Raw genomic sequence first — 23,045 nt, forward strand, 5'->3', positions numbered from 1 at the left:
AAGCAAATACAGAAAAGCAAATACAGAAAAAACAAACAAACGGGGGATCAAACGAGTTCACAGAAGTCTAACAGAAGAACTTTGAACAGACTGAGCTGAGCTGAATCATCGACTCTAAAGGTACGTGAGCTTTGATAAGTAATAAATATAAGTACAAGGATGTTGAGGAAATTCATACAGTGATGGTTCAGTGCCAGATATTTTGGGTACATTGAAAGCTGCTTGACATAAAAACACAGATAAACACAAATTATAATGTCTTGTTGAAGGTTTTTTAATAAGCATGTGTATTCTGTACAAATATTTATTATATGTTGTCGGAGCTCTGACTCGCTTTTTACTGGCATTTTTTTATGCACCAAAGTGTTCGTCTGTGCCTTTAATAACTCAAAACGGCTTCAAAAGCATCTGATAAAAGAGAAATGTAAGAGAGATCACTGAACAAAAGCATTATTTTCCAGTGACTGAGCATCTGTATTATTTAATATAAAACACTAAATAAAATATGTGTTTATTTTTATACTGCAAGCTATTTATTATGTTAAGTAGAAAGTAAGTAAAAAGTGAATAAATAATAAATAAATATAATGAAAATGAGTTTAAAGAAAATAAAAGCAACTGGCAGCAGTATATAATTTAAGTTTGCTGATTTTGTTTTACCCATATTTATATTTTATTTTTAAAATTATAAACGTAGATCTTCTTCAAGTCTATTTACTTGATTGTTAAAATATTGAATATTATCTCATAGCCTCATTCAGTGACAACTGATCATTATGATGCAATATTTTGTTCTAATTACAGAAGCTATCATGACGTAATATTAATTTCTTTCAGTTTTCAGAACTCCAGGATGAGGAACATATGGACCCACTTCTTGTGGTTTTCTATCCTAGCTGTATCCCTGTGCATGTGTGGAGGTAACACACACAGACTGACTGGCACATTATTTTGCCTGCAAATAAACTCAAATAAAATGTTACTATTTAACATATTTCAGGCAGCATTTACATTTCCTTCAAAACGTGTTCTGCAAAATACATTTTGGGTTGGCTGACAGCAGGATCAACATGACTTTTACTGCAACATATACCATTTATATATAAATCTATAAAGTCCTGCAGCTCTATGGAATCAGCACAATCATGGCTAGAAGTGGGAACAACTCCAACATGTCTTTGTGCAGAATAACATAGTTAGAATGACAGAAATCATAAGAAAAAGAAAAAAAACACGGGTTGAGTTTTTCTTATATATAATTTGATTTTAAAAAATTAATAGAATGGTATTTATATATAAACACTTTGCCAAGTCTCACGAAAATACAACAACAAAAAAATAAATTGGTCTTCTACAATTTGAAGTATAGTCATGTTTCCAGCCTCTCCTGTCCTCTCCTCTCTGCTCTGTGAAACAGATTTTCAGCAGAATCAATCATGTCTTCACAGTGTCTCTGAGGAGCAGAATTTAATGTTTTTAACAGGATCTGGTTAGTGTAAACACTTTATTTTAAATGACACATGGAGAATAAAGAGATTCTGACACAACTATCAATATTTTAAGCTTTGATTTGGTCACTTCTTATAACAGAAATTTTCAGAACCTATGATACATTCAAGGACTGCTCGGAATGCTCAAATTGTGGCAATAGTTTATTTCTGTAAACATATTTTTGGTGCTTTCTTAAAGAAAACATACTTTTGGGGTTCAGAGGGTTCAGAAGGTTAACTTCTGTACTTTCTAAATTTAACATTGTATGTGTCTTTCACATTATTCCTCAGATTCAGTGATAAGATCCTCAAATTCTAGTGGTGATGCAGAGGAGCCATGTGAGACACATCAGAATAATTTAAATTCAATTCAATCATTTTCTGTTAGAATTGTTTTTGAATGCCTCTTTGTTCTGTGTTGTCATTCCAGTTGCTGACTCATGTCTGGTTACCGGCTTGGCTGGTGCCTTAGCTGTTGGCCTTATATTAACCTTAGTTTTCTATATTTTCTGGAGATGTTATCTACGATCTACAATCAGTAAGTATATACATATATGTATATATATATATATATATATATATATATATAGTTTTTACATGTATTAAGTCTTTGTCTTCATTTTGTATTATTTTAACGTATAATATTTCCTTTTACTATCTGTGTCTTGTTCAGCATCATTTTTTTCATCAGCAAAAAATAAGCATTCTGATGAAAAAATGGCTGAGCTACAGAAACAAACCCAGGAGACAAAAGAAGAACTGGACGGATACGTGAGGGATTTGACTTCACTGACGGAGCTGAAGAGGGGACTGGGGAGTCAGAGAGAGGAATTCAGACTGCAGCTAGAAGAGATAGAGAAAGAGACGGAAGAAAACAGAAAGAAGGTTCAGTTAGTGGAGAGGGAAATATCAGAGAGTGAGAAAGAAAAGGCGACTGACAAAACAGAAGGATACTTGAGAGAAAAACAAAACCTAATAAATGCTCAACGGAAACTGGAGAAGAGGAAGGAAGAAGTGGAGAAACAGCAACTAAACATGGAGAAACTGATGCAGAAAACAGAGAGTCTCATGGAAACAACAACAGAAAGGAAAAGGAGAGTAGAGAACCACATGGCGCTCATCAACTCACACCTGGAAGAGATCTGTTCAGAAGAAAGATCTCCTCCATTGAGAGAGTAATCACAAAGTTCCCTTCTTGTTCTATAGAGAATCTGACATTTGTGTGAACATCTACATTTTCTCTTTAGTTTTCATTACTGCCTGGATGCCTACAGAATCATTATGTTATTTGAGCCCATTGACACTCAACAACCGAGCCAAGATATCAGATAGCTGGATATTGCTTTTGACATAACTTCAAATTTCACCAAATTAAATATCAGTGGTAGAAGAGTGAGACCCTTTGATTGATTGATTGCTGATCTGGTGCCTCGGTCATAACGTAATGTTGATGTGAAGTAGTTTTAGGCTGCGTGAATTGCGTATTGGGTGCAGAAGTGTATTATGTGTGAAGGAAATTTGGTGTTTCCTGCATGGTGGGACAGTTCCCACATGGTGGGAAGTAGGCGTCGACCTACTTGGTATTCAAGACACAAGGCATTGTGGGAACTGACTCTGTGAACTTAACAATTCTAACACCATGACTGAGGGGAACGTGTTGACCAGTGGGCTCTGTCCTGATGTGATGTTTAGGGCAGGAAGATAGGGCTGCATTGAGGCTTGTTGAAGAATCAATGTTGGGAAATACAACAGATATAAGTCGAGCGGTGTACGGGACTTTGTTGTACTGTAAAAGAGCCATTCGGAATTGTGCGGTGTATGGAACACGAATGTGCTAATAAAACTTGCTGAACAGAGTATTGAGTGCTTTGTGTTTGGCCAGCTCACCCATTAGCTTAGTGCAGTTGTCAAAACTGCCACGACATATGTTATTTTATTTTGTGCAATCTGCTCTGATGATCTTGACGCGGTTTAGCAACGGCTCACGGCAAAAATAGAAATGCTACGGATTGAAAGCGCTGCAGAGCGGAGAGCTGCAGCTGGGACGCTGCTGAGACGTTACGCAGCGCGCCCGGTGGGAATGCTCTCATTGATTAGAGTGGCAACGATCAGCAACGGTGACCACGGCGCAATGGTGACCATGGTGCAATGGTGACCATGGTGCAACGGTGACCACGGCGCAATGGTGACCATGGTGCAATGGTGACCATGGTGCAACGGTGACCACGGCGCAATGGTGACCACGGTGCAACGGTGACCACGGCGCAATGGTGACCACGGTGCAACGGTGACCACGGCGCAATGGTGACCATGGTGCAATGGTGACCACGGTACAATGGTGACCATGGTGCAATGGTGACCACGGTGCAACGGTGACCACGGTGCAATGGTGACCATGGTGCAACGGTGACCATGGTGCAACGGTGACCATGGTGCAGCGGTGACCACGGCGCAATGGTGACCATGGTGCAATGGTGACCACGGTACAATGGTGACCATGGTGCAATGGTGACCACGGTGCAACGGTGACCACGGCGCAATGGTGACCATGGTGCAACGGTGACCATGGTGCAACGGTGACCACGGCGCAACGGTGACCACGGTGCAACGGTGACCACGGTGCAACGGTGACCACGGCGCAATGGTGACCATGGTGCAACGGTGACCATGGTGCAACGGTGACCATGGTGCAACGGTGACCACGGCGCAATGGTGACCATGGTGCAATGGTGACCACGGTACAATGGTGACCATGGTGCAATGGTGACCACGGTGCAACGGTGACCACGGCGCAATGGTGACCATGGTGCAACGGTGACCACGGCGCAATGGTGACCATGGTGCAACAGTGACCACGGTGCAACGGTGACCACGGCGCAATGGTGACCACGGTGCAACGGTGACCACGGTGCAACGGTGACCACGGCGCAATGGTGACCATGGTGCAACAGTGACCATGGTGCAACGGTGACCACAGCGCAATGGTGACCATGGTGCAACGGTGACCACGGCGCAATGGTGACCATGGTGCAACGGTGACCACGGCGCAATGGTGACCACGGTGCAACGGTGACCACGGCGCAATGGTGACCATGGTGCAACGGTGACCACGGCGCAATGGTGACCATGGTGCAACAGTGACCATGGTGCAACGGTGACCACGGCGCAACGGTGACCACGGTGCAACGGTGACCACGGTGCAACGGTGACCACGGCGCAATGGTGACCATGGTGCAACGGTGACCATGGTGCAACGGTGACCATGGTGCAACGGTGACCACGGCGCAATGGTGACCATGGTGCAATGGTGACCACGGTACAATGGTGACCATGGTGCAATGGTGACCACGGTGCAACGGTGACCACGGCGCAATGGTGACCATGGTGCAACGGTGACCACGGCGCAATGGTGACCATGGTGCAACAGTGACCACGGTGCAACGGTGACCACGGCGCAATGGTGACCACGGTGCAACGGTGACCACGGTGCAACGGTGACCACGGCGCAATGGTGACCATGGTGCAACAGTGACCATGGTGCAACGGTGACCACAGCGCAATGGTGACCATGGTGCAACGGTGACCACGGCGCAATGGTGACCATGGTGCAACGGTGACCACGGCGCAATGGTGACCACGGTGCAACGGTGACCACGGCGCAATGGTGACCATGGTGCAACGGTGACCACGGCGCAACCGCTCTGTGCCTAGTGGAAATCAGGCTTTAGTTACTTTTCAGTTTAAGATTTAACATGAAAAACATGACAGATTTAAAGTAATTAGACATTTTATACCAACTCAATAACTTAACTTAATTGAGCCCTTTCCTTGCAAAATTAAAACACTGCTTACATAAATGCATCAATACAAATAATAATGAGTGCGTCCATTCTGCAGAATGAGTACTTTTACTTTTGATACTTTAAGTACATTTTGATACTTTTGTACTGTTACTTCAGTACGTTTTGAATGCAGGACTTTTACTTGTAGTGGAGTCATTTCACAGTGTGGTATTAGTACTTTTAACATATTAAGCTTACAGGTCAGGAACAGGTGAATCTGAACAGATCAGGTAGTTTCAGGCTGAAGGACTGCAGGACTGCTTAGGGCAGGAGGAAACATGAAAAGGTCAGGTGACAGGAAAAGGAGGGGAAGTCTGAGATCACCTGGTGGACGGAGGGAGAATGGCAAGTCCAGAGTTTCTACAAAATGCACGAGGCTCCAAACAGTCGTGGATCTATTGGCATATTGGCACCATTTCAGTAATCAGCTCCTCATTCATTATTCCTCATATACTAGTCATTGATACAGTTTGATCTCTAACAGGCCAAAAATGATGAATCCATGCAGAATTCAAGAGAAATAATAACAACAAAATACTTTTATTATGTTAAAAAAAAAATGTCTGTGTACCATTTTGTACATATATTTCCCAAATCACCATTTCAATCTGGAGACATTTGTTGCAGAATGAAAAAAGAAAACAAAATCACAACTTTCAATCACAACTACAACTTTTCTAAATGAAAATCAAAATACATATTTACAGGCTCTGTGTGTGTAAGATCCACTGTACTAACCAGTAAAATGATTGTTAGGATGCATTCTTGTAATTCTGCACTGCATGTATTCATAAGCTCAGCATAAACTAGGTATGTGTGAATCTGAGGAAAAATAGTGTAAACAAATGGTCGCTTCAATTGAAATGAATTAATAATGTTGTTAATTCCAATACTACCACATCAAAATAAAAGCCTCAACCTTCATTAATTTCTATCTTTTCTGGATATTCAGCAAGAAAAAATGAACACAAGGAATAAACAGCTGAACTGTTTTATATATTCACACCAAAATACTAAATGTTACAATACATTTAAAGCAGACGATAGTTATCTGTGTGAAGTGTTGTAGAAAACCCCAAACAACAGTTTACATGCAGATTATATACATATATACAGTCACACCTACAATGGGGATTCAGGGAGAAAAAAAATCACTTCACTTTTGGCAACAATAATCACAAAAATGATACATTATAAATCACAATTGATATTTTCAGTTCAGTATGTCATTTTCAATAAGATCTCCAACCTAAATGACAGAACAGACCGTTTGTCAGCACCACCCATAGACTCCTATGAGCGTCTGGTTGCTCACGGTACAGGGCGGAGCGTTCTAAAAATAGCTCACATTATTATACATACACGTACGGTTAACGGTTATAAAATAGGTGCAGTTTCTGTGAATTTAGGCTACAAAACCACTGAACTAGGTTTAAAAAACTTCCTGGTTAGGCGTTCTAAAAGAGTTTAAACAGTAAATAAATTAATAAATTAGTAAATAATATTGTCGTTTTTGAGGGTCGTAATTTGAGGATCTGTATTGACAGTTAGAAGTAATTTCTGTATAACATGCAAATGATTTGCTAGACACAGATCTTGTCTATTTACAATCTTCATGGCTCAAGTTTCCTCTATTTGATCTGAATCGTCTTTTTGTTTCTTTATCTCCATTTGTTCATCGGTTTTCTCCTTGTCATTATTAAGCTCATTTAATAAACTGTTTGTTTTAGTCAGTACTTTAGATGCTGACATGTCAAGGTCTTCATCACCTTGTTTTCTATGCACTAGGTGTTTTTTAGCAGTTAAAATAATATCTCTTAGTTTCATGTACCTTTCACTCTCTTCCATCTTTTCCACTGACTCAACCTTATACTCAATATCTTTAATATTTTTTTCCATGCTCTCCTTTTGTTGATTGATTTTGTTTCTCTGCTCTTGCAGTTCCTCCTTCTGTTCCTCCATCAGTGTTTTAACTGCCTGCTCAAGTTTTGCATGTTTTTCCTTCAAATCCTCCAGTTCCTTGCTGTCTGCTATGAGCTGCTCTCTCTCTCTCTGTCCAGGTTCAGCCTGATGGGGAATCTTTGTCTCTGTGTGAATAAAACAACGTGTTGAGTTTAGTTCAGGCTTGTTTTTGTTTCATTTACGCAGAGTTGCATTTTTGTGAAGAAAATATGTTAAACTGAACAGCACAGAGAGACAGAAGAGTAAAGTGAAGATAGCACTAAAAACACAAATTCATGAAATAAGGAGAGGGAATGAAAAAATATATTGTTATGTAAAAGGGTTTTAAAGCATATAGAATGCAAAACTAGAAAAAAAAATTTAAGAAAAATTAAAAAATAGCTTTGTTAGAGCAATCTACAAAAACTGTTCCATCTTCCTTTTTTCCGAAATCTTCCTGCGTTTTTAATATGGGAGCCAATGAGGCTGTTGGTGGTGTTGGTGGCGCATCTGTGCGTCCTACGCCCAAACTATAACTCTGACAGCTTTACCAGAGGATTGTGAGTTGGAAGACTAATTTTCCTACGTTTCTATGTATAAATTATTTCTGTAGAGTGGAATTTGCAGCCTGGAGCGCGGTTTTCAAATTTATTTTTTGACAATTTTTTCTCTCCCTCTACACTCTGGCGATGATGTCACACACTGTGACACGAACATTCCGTGCAATACACACCCATTATAATCTCAGAATTTCTCCAAAAATGATCATGGTCATTGAACAGGGATTGATAAAAAACTATATGACCTATCGAAACGTGGATTAATACACCGATACACAAGACTTGTGTCTACTGTTTAAATTTTAAATGGAGTCTCTAGGTGAAATTATGCCGGAGAAGTAGACGTTTAAAAATCTCCAATTATTGTTCTTTTTCGCTCATTTTTTTTCGGCCGTCCTATTCATTTCAATGCAAAATTTTGGGCAGTTTTTCGCGACTTACGTCGCACTGGTCCCTACAGCTATTGCTGTATGGGACCAGCGCTTGGTGCAATTGCCCCGAGGCCCTAATTACAACATTCTGTAAAAGTGACTAAAACTAATTACATTTTTATTCAATATCCATGCTTTCAAGGCCACAGGGGGCTAGAACATGTTACTTTGCACATTTCATTTAAAAACTCTCTCCAAACAGTACTTTATAATAAACATGTAAAGATGTAGCCATTACATCACAATCACTGAACTGTAGAGTTACCTTTAGTTTGGTTTCGTCTCCATTTCCACACGACAAAAGCTGCTGCAAGGATGAAAATGAGGAAAGCAACCACAAGAACACTGACACGAGCAGCAGAGGAAGTTGTAGCCTCAAAGCAATCAGCTGAAATGATAAAGCAGTTAAACAAACCAAGACATCAGCTGTTTGAAGGCTGAAAGAAAAGAGATATTGTGAGAAATAATCACCTGAAATCTGAATGTGTGTCTCTGTGGTGTGGTTGGTGTCCTTCTGGTGGACTCTACAGGTGAAGCTGTTGCTGTGTCTCTTCTCCACAGTCACTCTGCTGCTGACAGTATAGAGGTCATCAGGACCTCTGACTGTCTCTGTAGGTCCAGCAGAGAGGAGCTTTCCCTCACCGTCCAGCCACAACACCTCAGGCTCTGGATACCAGCCAGCAGACTCACACTGTAACACCACACTGCTGCTGTTTAAGTGCAAGTCAGCCATGACGGGTGAGGAGACAGAACCTGGAGATGGAAGAGAGAAATGGACATGATGTTGTACTACCTAAAGTGCAAATCTTATTGTTATAAATTCCCTTTGTGACCAGCAAATACACCCTATTAATCTCTTAATTTGATTATATTGATATTGTTGATTTAAACAGGTTAATAATTTATTCAAGCACTTTTTAGTTCAGTCTGTTTGAGTCGGGCAGTTTACAGGGCAGCTATGTTTACGTTTGGGGGCCCTTAGAATCGGCATGTGTTGAATAATGTGTGTGTACTGAGCTGCTGCTGAAAAAGTTTAAGATAAAGAAGTTAAAGTCAAAACGGTGTCCTTATTCCCTATTCGGAGTACGCTCACGGGGTGAAGAGTCCCAGCACAACATTTTCCCCCTATAGTTCTTTAATACTTATGTATCAACTTTAACTGAAAATATTGTGACCCAAACAGAGAGAAACCTCACATATGATTTTCTTATTTTCATAAAACTAAAAAAAAAAAGAAAAAAAATTAGAAAACATTCAAGCATGAAGCCCATGGGGATCTATTTTCAATTTTTTTTTCAAAATTACTTTATTTGACATTGGGTAAAAGTGTGATTTTTCATGTGCTCTAAAAATGTTAAAATTGTTCTGGTCCAAACTTGCCCAAGGTCTGCACCAAATATTAAATATCTATATTTAGAAAAATCAACGCATTTTAAGGCGATTCTTCTTAAAATGCATCAATGATCATACTAAATGTTAGTCTGGCTAACACCAGACTAATCACAAATGAGATTAGTCTGGAAACCAGCCGTTCATTTCTCCGTAGAGGAGGCGTGGTTAACGATCCTCCAGCTCGTTTATTGGGCGCTTAGAATGTCTATCTTAAGCGTCTGTAGGTAGCTCTTAGCCAATCAGATCAGTTATACCAGATGACGTAGTAGAGCGACAGAAATGGATGTTTACACAGCCGGGCTAGCCCTCTAGCATCTCTACTTTGAGACTAAAATGCTCAATTCTGCTTCTGCAACGTTTTTCTGCAACATGTTCTGGCTCTGGCTGCTCTGTAGTTTCAGCTCACAGTCTACCGGCAGTGTTGGTGTGTGTGTGTGTGTGTGTGTGTCTGTGAGAGAGTGTTGCTTGCTGCTTTGCTTCTCCAGTTCTCGCTTTCTGCAAGATTATTTATTTTCACGCTTTATTCCCCGTCATTCAGCCACACACATCCACTGATTTTATGGGCACTAGACCAGCTGCTGGGGGTAGCCAGATCATCGGCGTTACAGCAGCGAGTGGTAGCGGGGCTAGTAGCGGCGCTAGTAGTGGGGCTAGTAGTGGCGCTAGTAGCGGGGCTAGTAGCGGGGCTAGTAGTGGCGCTAGTGGCGGGGCTAGTGGCGGGGCTAGTAGCGGCGCTAGTAGCGGCGCTAGTAGCGGGGCTAGAAGTGGTGCTAGTACCGGGGCTAGTAGCGGCGCTAGTAGCGGGGCTAGTAGCGGCGCTAGTAGCGGCGCTAGTAGCGGGGCTAGTTGGTAGCTTGATAGGCTTTGGCCAAATCCTGTCGGAAGCAAGACTAAAACATCCTTTTTTCGCGGTGAAACAAGAGAAAAAGTAAAGTAAAGTCAATTGTTGTTGTTCTTTTAAAATCAACTGTCGCTCGAAACTATTTAAAACGCTGTCAGCTAGACCGAAAGAGAGTTTTGCGTCTGCTGCAGCCATGTTGGATCCGTAAGAAAACTACAAGCTTGAAGCCTCCGTTTGCCGAGTAGTACGCGTCATCGTCTTGCCGTCTCTCCCCGCTCTGTGATTGGATCCCTAAAACAGGGCTAAGAAACCTCTCTGGTTTCCAGACTGGATGGAGGTTCGAAATTAAATTTGAGCGCACAAGGCAGTATGGGTATACCCAGGCTAACTAAATGTAGTATTTGAGCATAAATGGGTTTTTAAAATTCCTTCGGGATTGTGACTCCCGTAAACATTTAAAATGACACTGTGGCACATGGCATGAAGAAAAAATATACATAATTCACTTAAAAAAAGATATTCAATCTGCTACAGTAGTGCAACTGCAAGTATATGGAAGTATTGTGGAAAAACGTGCGGCCACTCACCAACAACAAGCTGAACAGTAGATTCTTTATCTTGTGAGGGAACGTAGCATCTATATATTCCATTATCAGAGTGTTTGACCTCAGAGAGTTCCAGTGAGAGGTCTCCATGCTTCAGTTTCTCAGTGGACACAGACGTCCGTCCTTTGTAAGACGGGTTCTGGTTAACCACAATGTTCTGACCCTGGTGCCACACATGGACGAACCGGGGATCCAGGTCAAGTCTCCCCCACTCCAGACTCTTGGAAGCAATGTCCAGGGGGGGGTCCAAGTGGCACGGCAATGTAACGTCTTTACCAACTAAAGTCACTATTGTCTGAGATGGTCCAGCGTCCTGAGACTGGCCTGCAGAAACACACAGCACATTTCACAGATAACATTCAGAACTTGTTGTACAGAATCATTGGTCAGTTTAACCCAGACCTGGGCATTGGGCGGCCCGCGGGCCACATCCGGCCCATTGGCTATTCCTTGTCCGGCCCTCATGAGGATACCCAGGAATTAGAAATCAATATAACCGCAGTGCTTTTATTTTGAAGGCGATTTACGTATAAGTTACCCGAGTTACCTAGGTAACCTTGTCAAAAACACCTATTGCTTTTTGCATAAAGTTAATAAATTAACAACTAACAAGTTAATAAATTTATTGGTCACCTTGTGAATCCACCGTAAGAGCTACGAGGTGGGAAAACAATAACAAACATTAGCATTAACACATGAGCTAACAAGCACTTTTACTATAGTTAAGACAACAAATATAGCCACTAATATGTATGACAGAATAAAATAAACTCTAACAAACCTTGTGTCCTGTCAGTCAGCCACTATAGAAGCCTTTTTATACTTTGTATCAACTTTATATGAATTACTACGCACTCTTTATTATTTACTGTTCGTTTTTTCATTTAACCGTTCTACCGGTTATTTCCTGTCACTACCTTTCTAAATGAAAGCACCCGTTTCACACTGGACGGCACCTTTTCAAAATAAAAGCATCACAACATTGTAAAACACCTTGAAAATGTACAAACATGAAAAACAAGCTATATAATACAAAAACACAAATAGGAAGCTTACTAAAGGTCATTTACAGTTGTGTTTAAAATAAATGGAAAAGTGATATAGTGATTGGAGTATTTACTACTTTTTACTGCTATATTTGATTTACTCCACATTAACAGTCTCATCATAACATGTGTTCCTATCAGTAGCAGCTCAAAACCAGATAATTTACTATATTTTATAAAGCGATTACTTTAATATTGAGCAGAATCTAGTTCAGAGTTTTGGTCCGGCCCCTGCAACCTTCATGGTGTTGGTCATGTGGCCCCTTGGGAAAATTAAATGCCCACCCCTGGCTTAACCCATAAGAACCCAGACCAAGTAATCCTTAAAGGTAAATTATGGAGGATATACCACAGACCAAGTGGACCACATAGAACACATTTATGATGTTTTAAAAAAAATAAAAATACTACCCCTAAAAGTCAAAGATCTGTGATATACGATACATTGGGCGTTTATGGTATTTATGTTTATGTTTTATTTCTTATTTTTAAATGAATAAACTAGACACATTTTCTGCTTACAGAAATCAAAAGTGTGACATTAATAGTGCTGATTAACAACAAATTATTTTTCAGACTTCTTTTTAAGTAACAAAATAATAATAAATCAATGATAAATATAAACAAATAACCATTTGCCTTTTTGTTTGCATCTCCATAACATATATCATAATTGTGATTTTAATAGTCTAATTTGTTAGACAACAATTTCCATTTCAGATTTGTTTTTAAGTAGCAAAATAATAATAAATCAATAATAAATAAGTAAAAAAGAGTAAATAAATAAGAGTTGTTGTTACTTATATCTTTAAGTTGGGGTTCACAACAAGGGACAATAGTTCTGATAACTCTTATTTCTTTGTTGTGAAATTTGGTCATTAGCGAAAGCTAGCGGCTAACTGATGCTAGCGGCTAACTGATGCTAGCGGTTAACTGACGCTAGCGGCTAACTGATGCTAGCAGTGCTGCTTGTTACAGCTACAAGAGTAGCCATTAGCGTATCAATGCTAACTCAAAATTGTGGTCACAACATTAGCTGACATTTCATAGCGGCGTTACAATCGTGCCAGAGAAATTCAGAGTTGAGCAAACTCAAAAACAAAACTTAAAATATTTAGTTTAATTGTCCAACTTAAAATTTTATCGAAGTTTGTTGCCTTGAGATTTTGAGCTCACCCAACTTTTCTTTTTTTTGCAGTGTATGCAGTAAGAAAAACTCATTTAATAAACCCAATGGGCCTCATTAATGAATTGTCTCCGTACACTTAGATTTGAGTTTTATTAACTTTTGTAGCAGTCATCAATATGTTTTCATCAATGTGATAAATCAACATTCTCAGGTGGATAAGAACAGACTGGTGGGATTTTCTTATTTTTCTCTTATAGCCTTATGTAAGAACAGAAACATGAGAAAAATAAGAAAACATTTATGCATGAGGCTCATGGTTATTTTTCCCCCCACACTGCAAAAAAAGAAAAGTTGGGTGAACTCAAAATTTCAAGGCAACAAACTTCGATAAAATTTTAAGTTGGACAATTAAACTAAATATTTTAAATTTTGTTTTTGCGTTTTGTAACGCCGCTATGAAATGTCAGCTAATGTTGCGACCACAATTTTGAGTTAGCATTGATACGCTAATGGCTACTCTTGTAGCTATAACAAGCAGCGCCACTAGCATCAGTTAGCCGCTAGCGTCAGTTAGCCGCTAGCTTTCGCTAATGAGCGAATTTCTCCGCTTTCCCGCATTTCACAACAAAGAAATAAGAGTTATCAGAACTATTGTCCCTTGTTGTGAACCCCAACTTAAAGATATAAGTAACAACAACTCACCAACTTGTTTTTGAGCAGACAACTGGCTTCCTTTGTTGTGCTAACTTACATAATTGCCCTAAATGTCAATAATTTATATTTCCAAGTTTTACCAACGTAAATCACTGTTTTAGGCAAAACAAGTTGGCTTTTTTTGCAGTGCACATTAAAACAAATCCTTATTTTAATAGTTGATACAAATACAATTTTTCATGTGAATCCAAAAGATGTTAATGTTGTACTGTTAGATTTCTGACAGAAGTCTGTACCACATTTCAAGACTTCAGACAAATCAAGCATTTTCTCTTATCATACTATTTGTAGTATTTTGGCACAAATGGCTTAAAAAATAAGTTTGTGTGTGAGTTACCTCTGCTGGAGTGGGTCAGTAGAAAGAGGATCAAAACCAAAGAACTGATGTAACTGAGCTGAAGTTTAGGGAACGGTTCATAATTCAGGCGAAGCATCCTGGAGTTCTGTGGAAATATAACAATATCAATCAATCAATCAATCAATCAATATCCTTTATTTAACCAGGTAAAATTCATTGAGATTAAGAAGGCAGCACCATGATAAAATAAGAACAATCAACCACAATTCTCATACACCACATTCAACATCAATTAAAGTACATACAAGATCAGGGACAAGACTATATGAAGATTGAAATGAGTACAGTTAAAAATGAAATAAATAAACTGCATTAAAATATAATATCAAATCAATCAAGATGTCACTGTACCAAGAAATCAGTATTTATGACCTGTGTAAAGAACCGATAGCTCCACTTTATACAACGACACATTCTTTATAATGACAAGGGCGTGGGAGTGCCAGCAAATTTGGAATAAAAATCTGTTTACTTTTCAAAAAACACATACCTGCTGTATCTCTACAGAGCGATACGGTCAAAGTCCAATAAAACAAACATGTACATCAAACTGGTTGATAACGTTTCTCCCTCTAGACTTTCAAAATAATTAAAGACAAAGTTACTGAAAGTTACCAATAAGCATGTATGTTTGCTTTAAGCTGTAACAGAAATGATTAACCTTGATTGTTTGCTGACCACTCCTCCTGCAGCGGTGAATGTCCTTATCTCAACTCTGGACAAACATCCTGAGTTAATGAATAACTGGACGGCATTTTAATACCATAAAATTATGATACCTACACATGACTGTGTGTAGAACAGGAATATGTACATGGATATACATTATATAGTTATTTGAACAGTTTTATTGTATGCATAAAGGGTGTATGTATGTTATATACACTACTGGTGAAAAGTTTTAGAACACACCAACTTTTCCAGAATTTAATTGAAAATGATGCAGTTTAATGTCTCAGTGTACTCTGAAATTAATGCACATTTGCAACATTTAAAATTCTTTATTGAGCATGATAGTGTTTTGAAAGTAAAAAAAAGATTCAAAATCACATTTTATGTTGGACTAAAGGACTAAAAAAAGACACAAAATGACCAAAAAAAGACACAAAATGACAAAAAAGACACAAAATGACCAAAAAAAGACACAAAATGAACAAAAAAAGACACAAAATGACAAAAAAAGACACCAAAAGACACAAAATGACTAAAAAAAGACACAAAATGACCAAAAAAAGACACAAAATGACTAAAAAAAGACACAAAATGACTTGACATGAAAAGAATCCAAACATGGACAAAATAGCCCAAGACTCCATAGAGTTAAGTTGTTAACCCATTTCTTGTTCCCTGAAAAAGGCCTACTTGTATAATTCTATCGCGAGAACTAAGCAGTGTTCTCGCGATAACTGTTTACATCCCCCCCGCGGCCGATGCTACCGCAGCTACAGATCTGATCCACACTGTCGTCTCTCAGCTACAGACCCGGCACCCCCAAGCCCTCATCCTCATCTCTGGGGACTTCAACCATGCCTCCTTGTCCTCTGCTCTCCCCACCTTTACTCAGTATGTGAAATGCCACACCAGGGACAATAAAACGTTGGACCTACTGTATGCAAACATCAAGAAAGCATACACCTCATCCCCCCTCCCCCCGCTGGGTCGCTCAGATCACAACCTTGTCCACCTCATCTCAGACTACACCCCCATGGTGGCCAGACAGCCACCTGTGAAGAAGTCTGTGAAGGAGTGGTCTGAGGAGACCAGTGCGAGGCTCAGGGACTGTTTTGAAACAACGGACTGGGAAGCACTCTGCAGCCCCCATGGTGACGACATTGACAGTATGACCCACTGCATTACGGACTATATCAATTTCTGTGTGGAGAACACTGTGCCCTCCAAGCTGGTACGGTGTTTTCCCAACAACAAACCCTGGGTGACCTCCGAGATAAAGGCCCTGCTGAATGAGAAGAAGAGGGTCTTTAGATCGGGGGATAAAGAGGAGCTGCGCAGAGTCCAGAAGGAACTCCGGCTGAAGATCAGGAGGGGGAAGACCTGCTACAGGAGGAAGCTAGAGGAGCGGCTGGAGCAGAACAACACCAGGGACGTCTGGAGAGGACTACAGAACATCTCGGGCCATGGGAGAGGTGTGGGGAGACACCAAGCCAGCGGTAACAAGGGCTGGGCAGATGAACTGAATCTGTTTTTCAACAGATTTGATTCTGCCCCCCCTCCACCCCTCACCCACCCTGCCTCCTCTTCACACCTCCTCAGACCAGCTTCTCCTCCCCCTCCCCCTACCACCAGACTCAGCCTGCCCTCTTCAACACCTGACCTGCACCAGCCCACTCCCTCCTCCTCTCACCAGTTCACCACCCCCATCTCAGCCCCCCTGAGACTCTTGTCACCTTCCACCCCCGTACCCTCCTCCACCCATGTCTCCCTAACAGCTGACCAGGTGAGGTGGGAACTAAAGAAGATCAAGGCAAAGAAGGCCTCTGGCCCGGACGGCATCAGCCCCAGACTGCTGAAGGACTGTGCAGACCAGCTCTGTGGGGTGGTCATGCATTTGTTCAACCTGAGCCTGAGTCTGGAGAAAGTCCCGGTCCTGTGGAAGACTTCCTGTGTGGTCCCGGTACCAAAGACTGCGCACCCCAGGGAGCCTAACCACTTCAGACCCGTTGCCCTGACTTCCCACCTCATGAAGACCTTGGAGAGGATTATACTGAGACATCTGAGACCCCTGGTGAGCACACTGATGGACCCCCTGCAGTTTGCTTACCGGCCCGGTATAGGGGTGGACGATGCAGTGATCTACCTGATGCACAGATCACTGTCGCATCTGGAGAACACAGGGAGCACTGTGAGGGTCATCTTCTTTGACTTCTCCAGTGCTTTCAACACCATCCAACCATCACTGCTGAGGATGAAGATGGAGGGAGCGGGAGTGGACCAACAACTTGCTGCATGGACAACAGACTACCTCACCAACAGACCGCAGTATGTGAGGCTACAGCACTGTGTGTCTGATGTGGTGCTGTGCAGCACAGGTGCCCCTCAGGGTACGGTGCTCTCTCCCTTCCTTTTCACCTTCTATACCTCAGACTTTACACACAACTCCACAAACTGCCACATCCAGAAGTTTTCCGATGACACAGCCATTGTTGGTTGTGTCTCGGAGGGGAACGATCTGGAGTACAGGACGGTCATCAAGGACTTCGTCAGCTGGTGTGAGACCAACCAGCTCCAGCTGAACACCAGCAAGACGAAGGAGATGGTGATCGACTTCCGGAGGAAAAAGACAGTCTTTACTCCGTTGAACATCCAGGGTTTGGACATTGAGGTAGTCGAAAACTACAAATTCCTGGGTGTTCACCTAAATAACAGACTGGACTGGGCTGACAACACCCACGCCCTGTACAAGAAGGGCCAGAGTCGCCTCTACCTGCTGAGGAGACTGAGGTCCTTCGGTGTCTGCAGGGTCCTTCTCAAGACCTTTTATGACTCTGTGGTGGCTTCCGCTATTTTTTACGCGGTGGTCTGCTGGAGAGGGGGCTGCACGGACAGGGACAGGAACAGACTGAACAAACTGATCAGAAGAGCGAGCTCTGTCCTGAACTGTCCGCTGGACTCCATAGAGGAGGTGGGTGAGAGGAGGATGTTAGCCAAGCTGGCATCCATCATGAACAACCCCTCTCACCCCCTGCATGACACTGTGGGGTCTCTGAGCAGCTCCTTCAGCAGCAGACTGTTACACCCACGGTGTAAGAAGGAACGCTTCCGCAGGTCATTCATCCCAGCTGCCATAAGACTGTTCAACACCTGCACAATCTGAACATTTTTGCATATAATTTGCACTCTGCACATTCTCCACTTAATTTGCACTAAGTTGTATATAGTATATTATTATTATTATTTTGTATATTTTGTATATTGTTAAATGTCTTTTCTTAGATTGTTTTTTATCTTATCTCAATATTGTGTGATTTTCTGCGGCTGTAACAAAGAAATTTCCCCGCTGTGGGATAAATAAAGTCAAATCTGAAATCTGAATCTGAATCTGAATCTGAAATGTACATTATTTTCCAGTTTTGGTTAAGCTTACCTTTTTTTATTTACCTCTGGCAGTTCACCACTTACCTTTGGACCCTTTCAAGCTGTTCATTTGACTTGAACTGCTTGAATTTCAATAAAAAACTGGAAAAATTGGGCTGTTCTAAAACTTTTGACCGGTAGTGTATATATATATTGGTAAACTCCCCCGTCCTATCTTGAGCTGCTGTGATGACTAAATTTCATCATTGCAGGATAAATAAAGACTTATCTTATCTCATATAGTGCAGGCTGTAATTAACTTGTAATTTGTTTTCATTATATGTCAATGTTCAGTTTGACTTGATATTTTAATAGTGATGAAAAAGTTATTAAGAACAGACATAACAAAGAAGTTTCTTACAGGAGTGTATTTGTTTATTCACTCTCCGAGAGCACAAACATGTGAATTAAACATTGGATAAGTCAACAAGAACAAGACCTTGTGTCTCTACATCAGTAGTTCTCAACCTTTTTGAGTCGCGACCCCCAATTTAACATGCATGTTGTCCGTGACCCCCACTCACTGAACACAATCTCACACGCAGTTCAGATCACCCCAAAAAAAGAAAACAACAAAATGACCAAAAAAAGTAAACAAAATGACCAAAAAAAGTAAACAAAATGACCAAAAAAGACACAAATTGACCCCAAAATGATCAAAAAAGAAACCAAATGACCAAAAAAAGGAAACAAAACTACCAGAAAAGACAGAAAAAGACTAAAAAAAGACAGAAAATGACCCAAAAAAAGGAAACAAAATGACTAAAAAAGACACAAATTGACCACAAAATGATCAAAAAAGACACAAAATGACCAAAAAAAGACATTAAGTGACCAAAAAGACTAAAACACATGAACACATGAACACTTTAACACAGTGGAGACAGAGCTGACTTCCAAAATGATTTGGCGACCCCCAGAAATCATCTCGCGAACCCAATTGGGGTCCCGACCCCAAGGTTGACAATAGCTGGGTTGACGTAGTTTTGTGAGATCAGACTGGATTGGACACTGGCCGTGCTAACAAGGGGCTCAGTGAAGGGTCTAGAGAAATAAAGCAATATACAATATGACATATTCAAAAAGACATCAAGATGATCAATTGTGATTAATAGTGGACACATGAATTAAAATATGAACAGAGATTAATGCATAGCTGCTGCCTGTGTTCGTATACATGCACAGAGAGAAACATGGTAACGTACAGTGGCGGTTCCAGACCAGTTTTACTGTGGGGGGCTAAGCAGGGGCCAGTGTTTAATCAGGGGGGCACATTAAAAAACGGCAAAGATGATATTCAGGCATTCAAAACCTTTATTTTAGCTTATTTAAACATCTCATTTAAGTATATTTGGAAGATACAAATACACTGATTGATACAATGAGACTTACTGACAATAATTGTTTTTGTACGACAATGACATTTCTCATTTTTGTGCACAATTACTTAATTTTTATTTTGAAAGTGCAGTACAGTGAGAATGATCTTCTTTTATATACACAAGCTTTTATTGCACAATTAAACTATTATACAATGGACACATTCTGGGTTTCTTTTGTGCACAATGAGATATTGTTTGAACAAAAAATAGGTAAGAATTGTTCCGTTGTTCATTGTTATAAATTGATCATTTAAATATTAATTTGACACAGGGGGCACAGCAATTTTTCTAACAATGTTAAGAAGTCAGGGTCATTTAACGTAGTTTTGTGAGATCAGACTGGATTGGACACTGGCCGTGCTAACAAGGGGCTCAGTGAAGGGTCTAGAGAAATAAAGCAATATACAATATGACATATTCAAAAAGACCAAGATCAAGAATCAAGATCATCAATTGTGATTAATAGTGGACACATGAATTAAAATATGAACAGGGATTAATGCATAGCTGCTGCCTGTGTTAGTATACACACTGCAAAAAAGCCAACTTGTATTTTTTGGCCTAAAACAGTGATTTAAGTTGGTAAAACTTGGAAATATAAATTATTGACATTTAGAGCAATAATGTAAGTTAGCACAACAAAGGAAGCCAGTTGTCTGCTCAAAAACAAGTTGGTGAGTTGTTGTTACTTATATCTTTAAGTTGGGGTTCACAACAAGGGACAATAGTTCTGATAACTCTTATTTCTTTGTTGTGAAATTTGGTCATTAGCGAAAGGTAGCGGCTAACTGATGCTAGCGGCTAACTGATGCTAGCGGTTAACTGATGCTAGCGACTAACTGATGCTAGCGGCTAACTGATGCTAGAGGCGCTGCTTGTTACAGCTACAAGAGTAGCCATTAGCGTATCAATGCTAACTCAAAATTGTGGTCGCAACATTAGCTGACATTTCATAGCGGCGTTACAATCGTGCCAATTCAGCACATTGCAGAAGTTAGCAGAAGTAAGGATTAAAAGTTAATACAATGTAAAATTATAAGTTCAAAAATCTGAATTCAGAGACTTAAAATATTTAGTTTAATTGTCCAACTTAAAATTTTATCGAAGTTTGTTGCCTTGAAATTTTGAGTTTTCCCAACATTTCTTTTTTCGCAGTGCATGTACAGAGAGAAACATGGTAATGTGTGACTACTCTCTGTTAAGACGAGCGTCTTGATATTGACTGTCCACCTCCTCCAGGTGTAAGTTAATGAGCTCCATGTGGTTCTCTACTCTCCTTTTCCTTTCTGCTGTTGTTGTTTCCATGAGACTCTCTGTTTTCTGCATCAGTTTCTCCATGTTTAGTTGCTGTTTCTCCACTTCTTCCTTCCTCTTCTCCAGTTTCCGCTGAACATTTATTAGGTTTTGTTTTTCTCTCAAGTATCCCTCTGTTTTGTCAGTGGCCTTTTCTTTCTCACTCTCTGATATTTCCCTCTCCACTAAATGAACCTTCTTTCTGTTTTCTTCCATCTCTTTCTCTATCTCTTCTAGCTGCAGTCTGAATTCCTCTCTCTGACTCCCCAGTCCCCTCTTCAGCTCCCTCACTGAAGTCAAACCCCTCACGTATCCGTCCACTTCTTCTTTTGTCTTCTGAATTTGTTTCTGCAGCTCAGCCCTTTTCCTTCTTCCTTCCTGGGATCCTGAGAAAATACATACAGCACTATGTACATGGATGATAGAAGCAACCACAACACATTCAATAACACACACTGTAATAAATGATTAAATTATTATCGGTAGGCATTTCATTTTACTTAATATACACTACCGGTCAAAAGTTTTAGAACAGCCCAATTTTTCCAGTTTTTTATTGAAATTCAAGCAGTTCAAGTCAAATGAACAGCTTGAAAGGGTCCAAAGGTAAGTGGTGAACTGCCAGAGGTAAATAAAAAAAGGTAAGCTGAACCAAAACTGGAAAATAATGTACATTTCAGAATTATACAAGTAGGCCTTTTTCAGGGAACAAGAAATGGGTTAACAACTTAACTCTATGGAGTCTTGGGCTATTTTGTCCATTTTTGAATTCTTTTCATGTCTTTGTAAGTCATTTTGGGTCTTTTTTTGGTCATTTTGTGTATTTTTTTTAGTCATTTTGTGTCTTTTTTTAGTCATTTTGTGTCTTTTGGTGTCTTTTTTTGGTCATTTTGTGTCTTTTTTTGGTCATTTTGTGTCTTTTTTTAGTAATTTTGTGTCTTTTTTTAGTCATTTTGTGTCTTTTTTTAGTCATTTTGTGTCTTTTGGTGTCTTTTTTTGTCATTTTGTGTTTTTTTTTTAGTCATTTTGTGTCTTTTGGTGTCTTTTTTTGTCATGTTGTGTCTTTTTTTTTGGTCATTTTGTGTCTTTTTTTAGTCCTTTAGTGCAACATAAAATGTGATTTTGAATCTTTTTTTTACTTTCAAAACACTATCATGCTCAATAAAGAAATTTAAATGTTGCAAATGTGCATTAATTTCAGAGTACACTGAGACATTAAACTGCATCATTTTCAATTAAATTCTGGAAAAGTTGGTGTGTTCTAAAACTTTTGACCAGTAGTGTATTTGATAAAATGTATTAAATATAAATGTGTCCTTGATTTTGAGGCAGTTGTTTAAGTAACTTTAATATAAAAACGTTTGAGATAGAATCTGCTTATTTTGATCACATTAAATATAATCTTTATGTGTATGTAATTCTAAATCAAGAGAATTTTGAATGAATCCAACACAATAGAATTAGTCTGTTTTTAATTGACAGGCACTTCATTTTCTGTCTTTTCTGGTAGTTTTGTTTCTTTTTTTGGTCATTTTGTGTCTTTTTTGGTCATTTTGTTTCCTTTTTTTGGGTCATTTTCTGTCTTTTTGGTAATTTTGTTTCTTTTTTTGGTCATTTTGTGTCTTTTTTGGTCATTTTCTGTCTTTTTTTAGTCATTTTCTGTCTTTTTGGTCATTTTGTTTCTTTTTTTGGTCATTTTGTGTCTTTTTTTAGTCTATAATAACACACACTGTAATAAAGTATTCTGTAGTCATTTCATTTTACTTAATATATTGATAAAATGTATTAAATATAAATGCGTCCTTGATTTTGAGGCAGTTGTTAAAGTAACTTTAATATAAAAATGTTTGAGATAGAATCTACTTATTTTGATCACTTTAAATATAATCTCTATGTGTATGTAATTCTAAATCAAGAGAATTTTGAATG

The 23,045-nt window shown here is 39.7% G+C and overlaps 1 protein-coding gene, 1 long non-coding RNA gene and 1 pseudogene across 4 annotated transcripts; 1 reads left to right on the forward strand and 2 right to left on the reverse strand.

Annotated features, from left to right (window-relative positions):
• Positions 1-23,045, reverse strand: part of LOC131989060 (zinc finger protein 208-like) — a 403,618-nt pseudogene that overhangs the window by 174,655 nt on the left and 205,918 nt on the right.
• On the forward strand, positions 1,779-3,602 carry LOC131989108 (uncharacterized). The gene is made up of 3 exons (XR_009395925.1): positions 1,779-1,829; positions 1,921-2,028; positions 2,164-3,602. It is a non-coding gene; the product is annotated as an uncharacterized LOC131989108 (long non-coding RNA).
• On the reverse strand, positions 5,246-14,892 carry LOC131989081 (butyrophilin-like protein 10). Of its 3 annotated transcripts, none has more exons than XM_059354256.1 (6): positions 14,840-14,892; positions 14,329-14,434; positions 11,085-11,426; positions 8,736-9,017; positions 8,530-8,652; positions 5,247-7,419 (listed from the first exon to the last, which is right to left on the reverse strand). In XM_059354256.1, the coding sequence occupies exons 2-6, from the start codon at positions 14,423-14,425 to the stop codon at positions 6,953-6,955; spliced, it is 1,311 nt and encodes a 436-aa protein (XP_059210239.1). In that variant the 5' UTR covers positions 14,426-14,434; positions 14,840-14,892; the 3' UTR covers positions 5,247-6,952. The 3 variants fall into 3 exon arrangements, with proteins under 3 accessions (XP_059210241.1, XP_059210239.1, XP_059210240.1); XM_059354257.1 differs by lacking the exon at positions 14,840-14,892 and adding an exon at positions 14,722-14,762; XM_059354258.1 differs by lacking the exon at positions 8,530-8,652 and having other exon boundaries at positions 5,246-7,419.

The sequence above is a fragment of the Centropristis striata genome, chromosome 17 (assembly GCF_030273125.1).
Source record: "Centropristis striata isolate RG_2023a ecotype Rhode Island chromosome 17, C.striata_1.0, whole genome shotgun sequence".
Lineage (NCBI taxonomy): Eukaryota > Metazoa > Chordata > Actinopteri > Perciformes > Serranidae > Centropristis > Centropristis striata.

Excerpts from the sequence above, each read along its gene's own strand:
- LOC131989081 (XM_059354256.1), bottom strand. The coding sequence starts at position 14,425 with ATGCTTCGCCTGAATTATGAACCGTTCCCTAAACTTCAGCTCAGTTAC. Across the intron at positions 11,427-14,328 it reads ACTGACCCACTCCAGCAGAG|GCCAGTCTCAGGACGCTGGA; the intron begins GTAACTCACACA and ends GTGTTTCTGCAG. Across the intron at positions 9,018-11,084 it reads TACTGTTCAGCTTGTTGTTG|GTTCTGTCTCCTCACCCGTC; the intron begins GTGAGTGGCCGC and ends TTCCATCTCCAG.